Raw genomic sequence first — 9,716 nt, forward strand, 5'->3', positions numbered from 1 at the left:
GTCATTCTGCGTCGGTTATCCTCTTTTATACTGGGTTTATGTGGGAAAAAAGGAGTGACGGCACATATAAAGCTGCCATTGCTGCAATGCTATCCTGCATTTTCCAACACAAGGAGCATAGACCTTTAAAACAATTCACTATGACACATGGTCCCTCCAAATTGGCACAACCAAACCCCCTTGGCTCATGGAATAAATACAATTAACATGGTTAAAACAGCACTTTTGCTGCCAAAGTGTATTTCCACTTAGTCGAACTGAAAGATTGCGGGAAAGACTGTACGTGCTCTGCAGCCAAATTTATTGTGGACATTGTTTAAACTGCTGCCTGTCTGAGAAGTCCACCCACACCTAACTGGATAGTGCTAAAAAGACCTTGAGAGATCCAAAACAATGATCCAACACATCTGCACATATGGCTCATGATGTAAATGATTTGTTCTGCATTACAGTTTATATAAGCCTTGTCTGAAGGCTGGAACGGCTCCAGATTCTGCCGGTGACACATAAAAGACTAACACTATTTATTACAGCTGCAAGAAGGGAGAACCTCACACTCACCAGCGCAGAGAGACACTTTTATACACAAAGAAAATGACAGGAAAGTCGACTCTGCAGATACAAAGGACATTTGGTTTTTACAGATACATAGTTTGAGGCTCTGCAGACAAGACCATACATCTTCAGCATTGGCCGTCTTCATGCGGTACTATCTAAATCCTCCCTGGCCCACAATCTGTCTGGAAATACAATAGATTCGCTGACTAGGAGAAACCACCGATAATGAAAAAGGATAAGAATGAATATTGGAATTTCTCTTTGCGTTACATTTTTACAGTCTGAGTTGCTGAACAAACAGCCTCTTAAAAGTCAACATGATTTATGATGTCACTGCTGCCATCCAGTCACTGGGTACGCTGGGTCATCGGGGGTTTTTTGGGCTTGGAGCAGAGTGCCAGAGGGTTTTGGGAGAGCGTTGCAAAGTATGGTGTCTGGATATATATTATTTGAACTGTGACAAAACATTTTCATAGGATATTTTTGATCATGTTAAATTGGGTGAAACTGAGTGTTGCAGAATTTTCAGAAGACATTTCACAAAATGTGTCTCACAAGAAACAGTAGTACAATACTGTAGTGCATTTTTTTATTTATTTGCATCACAGGGATCGGAGCGGCAGCAACAAAAAACAATTCTCCGGGCAGATAATATGGCCGACATCTTCACATTAAAAATTTGACATCAGGGAGACATTGTCCATCAACACCAAGCATCATGATGTAAACACAGACTGCACCTCCTCTCATCCCACCAGAGTCCTGCTGTCCGCCCGTCAAGTGCAGCTTGATCCTGGATGAACGATGAATCCAGGTCTTTGTGAAGATGTGGGCTCAACAGTCACCGACCTCCCGCTGCTTTCATCCATCTTATGTTCCTGCGACCGGACATCAGCCAGCAGCATGCTGGGTAGTGGGGTAGCCTCAGGTCCTAGCTGGGTTAGCTTAGCTTCCATCTCGCCTCTCCTCCCTGGGGCAGTTTGGTGGCGTTAGGGTCCGACGGGTCTGGCTGGTTGGTCGGCCGTGGAGCGGTGATCGTCTCAAAGTCCGCTGCACTTAATCCCAACGCTTCCTTTTCAGATGTTGATGAATGTATTCTGTGAAATGCCATTAGTGATAAACACGGAAAAAACAAAACAAATGAAGAGAAAAATGTAGCGAAATTCATGAGAGCTAGCGGCCGCAGCATTTACATGCGCCGCCGTTGTCTCTGCTAGATTTCCAAAAGTCTTGTTAAAAGACAATCTTGTGATAATGATGATATGACTCTAGAGTAACAAATAACAATCATCTTCAGTTTAACTGGTGGATTGATTATGACTGAGTTCAGGCTGGTCTTATCCAGCATTTGTAGCTATACCTACGAAAAACAATGTGCTGTAATTCGTACACACAAACAATGATTAAGTTCATCATTTATTAGCCGCACACTCATTATTTTGTGATAGTTTCCCAATATAATGACATACAGATTTGATTTTCATCACAGTGGCAGCAATGGGCTTCCATACAGGGGATCATCACCTGCCAGCACAGCTGTCCCTCATTCCCTGTCATCAGGCACTTAAGTATGCCTGCCCTTTGTCAGGTTGTTTAAACTGCCATTACACCATTGTGTTTCATCCATCTGCTCCCTTTCTGCCTGCTTGTTTGTAGGTTTTGATCTCTGCCTGTTTTATCCTCGTGCTGCTCCCATTTGGACGCGTTTACCTTTTGCCGACAGCCAACTGAACATAAACCAAGTAAACCCCACTTTCATTTCGCCTGCTCTGCCTCTCTGTTCTGCTGTTTGACACACAAACACCTACCAGAACTGTGACGACAAGTGGATCCTTTAATGAGCATGCTCTGAAAAACATATATGAACAAGGTTTCCAATAACGTATTAGAGTTCAGTACAGAAGTCGGCCTCAGTTGGTCCCAGAAAAAGTCAAATAAACTCTCTTTTTTAGAATCACAGGAAGCATTCTCTGAGCTGAATCACTCTTGAGTCAAGCTCAGTTTGGGGAGCAGAGGTTTGTAACTGGGATCCGATCCCAGCTTGGTCAATTTAGCTCAACATTGGAGGCACTTTATCGCAAATTAAGTTGTAAAATGTTTGTATGTATTGTACAGAATTTCATCCAATTTCCAAACTGAGGGAATACTTCAGCAGCAGAAGACTTGTTTTATGTTTTATCTGTAATGCAAAAAGAGGGAGGCATAACCGACGACGTTAATGTCCTGCGTGAGTAGGTGGAGTTCTCCTCTTCAAAATGATTTAATGTAAATGTAAACGTGCCACAAAAGAGTGACACACCCTGAAACCACCATGACTTCATTTCCCTTATATCTTTTTGTCTGACACCACATTGAAATTCTCTCTGCAGAATAATGTCACAGGGCAGTCACTGTTACAAAATGCTCCTCCAAGCTGCCACTCTGATCTCTGACAGCATATTCTCTCGCTCTCTCTCTTTATTCTATTTTTTCAGTGGAGTCGGCACTGCAGGTTTCTAATAAAAGTGGAGTTGCACACATGCTGAGGCATCTTATTACTGTTGGAGTAGAGAAGTGTAATGTGTAATTATAAAAACCTCAGAGAGGTGGGAGCTGCAGTGACACTGAGACAGACGGCGTCAAATTATGCTCTTTCAATTATTGTTATTATTGAGGTTTAGATACAGAGATTATATGAGCAGTAAAGCATTTCTCCACATCATAAATCAGACTGGTGCACATTGCAGACCCCGTATGTAACATAGTCACTCTGTTTATGTATTTTATTTGATCAGAATCAAACTGATTTATAGCCAAGGAATTTGTCTTGGTGTTTTATGAATTATTCGGAGATCTAACCCTATTTTTTTTGAAGAGGTTTACCACTTAAAACTGGTTTTGCTCTGCTCCAGATCTGATTCATGCAGGTCACAACCCTGAATGATCACTCATGCAGTGGAAAAATGAGAGCAGGACTCCTCGGAGGAAGGTGATGGTGGTAACGTCTTGTCGTTTCCACTGGAAAGAATATGCACATTGAGTGGAATTGTGGTTTTTAGCAAATTAGATCACTCTTGAACATGTTGGGTCTCGAGATATAAGATCACATTTATTCCTCCCCTGGGGCACTGCTTTTTCGTGACTGTAGCGGCTTAAGCGTACTGGAAAGAGCATTGAATGGCATTTCTTGGATCAACAAATTAAAATGTGCCTTCTGCCTTTTAACACTTTGTTGGGATTCTGTTTCAATACTGGAACATATTTCATCTTTGTTTTCTTTTATTTATTTGTTTTCCCCAAGAAGGTAAAACTATAATCAGTGCATCAAAGGGAGAATCTGGACAAAGTATAGGTCTAAACTCAAACAAAAGCTTTTTCGACTCTCATTACTCAACAGGTGACCATCACGTGTGTTTCTACTTCCTTTCAACCAAACTAGACTTGTGATTTGAAGCCAGCGGGCGACTGAAGAACAGGTGGTCACTGTGTTTAAAGGAAGTTCAGAGAGCATGTTTTTACGTCTTCTGAATTCAGCTTGTGTGCTGCCAGCTACATAGACCAGACATACGCTTTACAACAGGATTTACGCTCTGTTAGATGATTAAATAAAACAAAGATCGATTGCAGATTTACAAAAAAAAAAGCAATTAAAACCTTTTGAATCCAATCTAAACTGTATTCTTTGATGTGTTTCAACTGTTGGGAGGGGAAAAGTGGAGAGGAAAGAGTCCGTAAAGAACTAATAACTAACCTCAATCTGTACAGGCTATATTTTTGGCAGTGGAGGAAGAAGTATTCAGAGACTTTGCTTCAGTAAATATGGTAATACAATATTGTGAAAACACTCAAAGTGTTGTTAAAGTATCACAAGTCAAAATGCTCAGCAGTAGCAGGTTGAGGTAGAACAAATTTGAACTAGTTTCCATAAAGTTAAGCAGTTTAATCTATAACGGTGCATCATATTTTGTGATCTTATGTTTTGTATGTAAAATCATGATCTGTAAAGTGACTAGTAACCTTAGCTGAGGAGGAAAATGTAAACAATATTATAATATAATGAAATATAGTGGCGTTAAAGTAACATAAAAGTGTAATAAGTGAAGTATAATTGAATGACTTAATTATGGGTGTAGTATCAGGAACAGGGGGAGAAAATCTTGCACTTTTTGATGTCATTTGTCTTTTTCTCCAATGTGTCACGGAGGCATTTATGGTCATTTTTAAGATGTGCATTATTATATATCAGCTGCACTTTATTATACAATATGTGTGTGTTTTTGCACTGTACTAGTTAAAGTACAACTCGTAAAAAAACGTGCTCCTTAGTTCTGAAAGGTGTCTCAAATATTTTGTCCACCTACAGCAAAACTATTAAAAACCCTTTTTTTGTATAATTCAAACAAATATGTAGCCTAATATAAAAGTCTACGTCCACATATTGTGCCACATGTCGTCAGGTAGGCCATTCTAAAATTATGTTTTATAAAAACCCTTTGAAATGACAGAGCCGTTGCACTGGATTGCGTTTCAAGATGTATTCACGTGGCCACTTTGTTTGTTTCTCAAAAGGCTATTCTCATAACTTCTCCAACCATCTAGCTGCGCCACATCGCGACGGTTTACGTGAATCAACACTGGTCTCAGTCAGTGAGGCTTCCAACGGCTCGGCTGCTCCAGACTGAATGCAGCTCTTTTTTTTTTTTAAAGTGACGGAGAGGCTGTAATTTGAGAGTAGCAGAGAGGTATTATTAGCCAAAAAGAACCGAAGCGCACTGGAGACCTCCAGATGTTGCGTTCGAGGCACCGAGCGAAGTCGGAAGCATAAGCTACCTAACTGTTCATACGTTGATACATTTCACCGGCAGTGATGGACGCTGGCAGGCTCGGTTAACAAGAAGAAGAAGTGAGGCTGTTTTAAAAAACACTTTTTTTTTCTGTTTGGACAAAGACGACATTGAGGTAAAAAGCTGCAACAAAGTCTCAACTTAACTGCGCAGTTTTGGACGTTTAACCCTGATTGAAATGTTTGTGTTGGGGATTAAATAGTCCGTCCGGCTGACACTTTCACTGAAATAACGTTTAAAAGTAAAGTTAATTTGGTATTCGTGCGTGTGTTTGGGACAACGTTTAGCACCATGGCCTTTCTTCACTTGCTCCTGTGCACCGGGATGTTGTCGCTGCCGACGTGCGGAGCCTTTTACCGCGGACCGTTACAACCGGAGATGTCCAACGGCACGTTTCATCACTACTTCGTGCCGGACGGAGACTACGAGGACAACGACGACCCGGAGAAGTGCCAGATGCTTTTCAAGATGACCGATGACCGAAAGTGCGGTCTCGGGGAGGATCAGGACGCGGTGATACGGGACGATTTCACCATCATCAAGCGGCAGATCGAGGACTCGGCCCGGGTGCTGGAGGGCATCGGGAAGAGCATCTCGTACGACCTGGACGGGGAGGACAGCTACGGGAGGTACCTGCGGAGGGAGACGGCGCAGATAAGCGAGGCGTTCACAAACTCGGAGAAGTCGCTGCTGGAGCTGGAGGTGAAATTCAAGCAGAGCCAGGAGAGCGAGCTGAAGGAGGAGCACCGGCTCAACGACGACTTCCTGAGCATGGTGGTGCACACGCGGGACGTCCTGAAGGACACGGTGGACATTTCTCTGGGACTGAAGGACAAGCAAGAGCTGCTGTCTCTGATCATCCGCAGCCACGGCACGAGGCTGAGCAGACTGAAGAACGAATACATGAAGTTTTGAGAGAAAGTAGTCCCCACACTTTACAGTAGAGGACTATTTTTTTTTTTTTGCAGGTGAGTGTGTGTGAGAGCACGAGGCAGAGACAGGGATTTAAAAAAAATAAGAAAGTTAAAGGGCCAGTTGTTCCCAACTCTGGTTTCCTCCATTGGGTCAAAAAAGATACATTTTACTTAAATAGATACATTTTACTTAAATACTCGAGTATTTAATCAGTTCACCCTTTTTGTTGTTGTTGCTGACAAGTATTCAAATCAAACAATCTGATCTGTTTTGTGAGGAAAAATGTTCGCTGCACACAACTCGTAGTCATAAGGAACCGGTGATGAGCGGTTGCAGGTACACTGCTTCACTTTTAAAGGTCAGAAATCAAAACAAAGAAAGTTTGGGATCCACTGCTGTAGAGAGTATGTTACCATGCAGATACGTTCTGCTTGAATATGTCCAGGTCATGTGATATTTATCCAAAGCTCGATTACCAAAAGTGGAAAGAAGGCAGCTGCCCCAGGGGGCCCCCAAAAAGGCCCCCCAATACTCACTGCATATTAATTGTGTTTTGGTAATCTGGTTATTTATTACTTAAGTACAATATCAACTGGATCCCTCGTTGTGACCCGATCTCACGGTCCTGTTTACAGAGGCCTTATGTACCAGACTCTGTTTAAGACCTTTATTATTTTAGTTGATATTATGCTCATGTGGTCCATATTTCCAAATTTAGTTGTGCTCCAGAAGATACAAAATTCCATGCATGTCCATTGGATTAATGGCATGCATCTCTGAGAGGGATAATACAAATAAAAACCTGGGGAAATAAACCAAAGCTATGTCTGTGGCTATAGGAACTGCTAGTAGTAAGAAAGAAAAATGTGTTGTTTTGAACTTTAGTAAGTATCTGACAGCTTACGTTTTATGAACAGACAATGAGGAGTGGGCAATATGGATAATATCCTCTTTCACATTCGCTTCAATGACATTTTTATATGATAATATGGTGATACATTTCCTGAAAAAAGAAAGCTAACTGAGAAAATTCCTAAACGATAAAACAACTAGAAAGGATGACCCCGCAAACTAAACTCATAACAAATCAAAGAACGTCATCGTATGCAAAATAATCATTTAACAACTGCCAAAAAAAGTGGTCGTGCTCAGTGATTTTGCAATATTCCCAGAGATATTAAAGAGCTGCCGAGGTATAAACGGTGTACGTCAACTATCTGACTGTGTAAATCATCATAATGCCCACTCATAGACACTGTAGTCATGGTGTTTACACACCATGCAAACACACAATAGTAGTTCAATCACAAATAACAGTAACATTGTGTGGCTTTATGGCTGCTCTGCTTGGTATATGGTCATTTTAGGTAAGTGCATTGAATTCACCTGGTTTGTGGATGTGTGTGTGTGTGCGTGCGTGTGTGTGTAAAACAACGGCTTCCAACATGAGTCAGCAGATCATTAAAGTGAGAACAGGAACTGTCAGCTTTCATAACACTGCTGTAGTCAGATGAAGGGTTTTCCCCAAAACTCATTCAGTGACCAAAGAAAAATAAAAAATCCAGAGTGAGGAGTGAGTTTTTGAGATTTTGGACACATTTGGACAGCCTGTGTGTCAGTGTCCGTATTCACGAGTGAATGCTATGTGCTTGGTTTATTTTTCACCCAAAAAGTTGGATAAATGAGTTCTGCAGCCGGGACGATCCCGCTGAATGTTTCTGAGAATATCAAAGAATGTTTACATATGGACACCTACGTTGTATTTTTAATTTTATTTTTTGCTTCATAGGCTAGCAGCACAATTCTTTACTGTCCCGGTGCTAAAGGTTGTGACGTGTTTTTTCACAATGCGAGGCCTCTACTGTGCTGCTCTGCACAGGCAGTATACTCTTGGAAAATGTACAGTGTGTTATAAGAAGTAAGCAAATACTGTGAGTGTCAATATCTTTATTACAAAAAAAAACACCCATATATGTATTCATTGTTTATATAAAGTTTTGAAATAGAGCCGCATACATCTATTCTTGTTTAACTTTTTTTAAAGATGTGCGGCGAGATGTAAAGACATTGACTGATAAGACTGCAGGCAGCACTCGTGGACTTCAATGTCGAACACTAATCGGATTGTGTTGTGTCTTCTTAAATAAACAGTTTGTGTTTGAAGTGTCGTTGCATGTTTGTTTTTTTATGGCAGAAATGAACAAATCTATGAGATATTCCTAAATAAACATGCTATGATTTGGTCTTTCCCACTATTATTGACCTCCCCTAGGAGCTAATGACGTAAAAAGTGAGATTAAACCGTTTCCTTATTTTGCTAAGAGTCACTGTGGAGTGATGTTAGACCCCTCAGGTTGTAGCACTATAACCACTGGGACTGCACACTGTATTACCACATGCTCCATAATGACAAAGTGCTCCTCCATGTTTGCTTTACAAGGCTTTGAGGTCTGCTGTACATTATACGGACAGCCGTCCTGTGGGTGCTTTGAAGGAAAGAAGACCGGTTGTTGGTATTTACAACAAGCAGAGATGTAAGGAAGTCGTGTTGATGGTGGCGGTGGTGCACCTTACAATCAAGATGACGTTATTTAGTACTTCGGCCTTTAAAAGGTCACGAATGCAACTGAGTCAAAGGGCTTTAAAACGTCACGAGTATCCCCGACTCCGCACTGTATTGAAGAAAAGTGCCAAACGCTGTATATCATGTAACATTGCAAAGTGCAGTGTGAGGGTTTCGACTTTTGAGCCCACTGATTGCGTTAACGATGAGGCAACACAAAAGATACATGAAACACATGTAAAACCTTTAGCCTACATTGTATTTTTTTAAATTATTATTTTAACACCTAATCAAAAGAAGGCTAACCTTTGTTGGATCCTTTTAATTGGCGATGGCAGTTTTAGTATCATTTACCGGTTGGTAGAACATTGTGTACCTTCTCAAGGGTACAGCCAGTATCCCAGACAGAAGTATTGACAAATGATAAACATATAAAATCAGACACAGGTTTTCAGCGTTGATCACGTCTCTTTTATTCTGCTACAAAAAATAAATAAAGTGAAAATACATTAATATACTCGATTCCAGCAATGATATTTGCATTTATGTTTTACTTACTCTCTCTCTCTCTCTCTCTCTCTCTCTCTCTCTCTCTCTCTCTCTCTCTCTCTCTCTCTCTCTCTCTCTCTCTCTCTCTCTCTCTCTCTCTCTCCAGGATTACATGAAAGTTGACTGTTTGCTTTATCAGCGTTGTTATTGAATGCGTGCAGACGTCAGCTGCAACTCCCATTGCATCTTGGGTGACGGTGAGTCGGGTTAATAATTGCAAAGTTAAGATGATAAAACCTCTGCTCAGATGTTAGCAGGGGTAGAAGAAGGTTCTGCACATCCACTCGTCATCTTTCCAGGTACCGGTG

General features: G+C 41.2%; 1 protein-coding gene across 1 annotated transcript; it reads left to right on the forward strand.

Annotated features, from left to right (window-relative positions):
* Positions 1–4,896: 4,896 nt before the first annotated feature.
* Positions 4,897–8,459, forward strand: fibinb (fin bud initiation factor b). The gene has a single exon (XM_076078758.1). It carries the CDS (start codon positions 5,673–5,675, stop codon positions 6,294–6,296), a length of 624 nt encoding a protein of 207 aa, XP_075934873.1. The 5' UTR covers positions 4,897–5,672; the 3' UTR covers positions 6,297–8,459.
* Positions 8,460–9,716: the final 1,257 nt, after the last annotated feature.

The sequence above is a fragment of the Anarhichas minor genome, unplaced genomic scaffold, assembly GCF_050575085.1.
Source record: "Anarhichas minor isolate MPS153535 unplaced genomic scaffold, ASM5057508v1 ptg000067l, whole genome shotgun sequence".
Lineage (NCBI taxonomy): Eukaryota > Metazoa > Chordata > Actinopteri > Perciformes > Anarhichadidae > Anarhichas > Anarhichas minor.

Bases quoted from the DNA above. Each gene is read 5' to 3' on its own strand.
- fibinb (XM_076078758.1), top strand. From the start codon at position 5,673: ATGGCCTTTCTTCACTTGCTCCTGTGCACCGGGATGTTGTCGCTGCCG.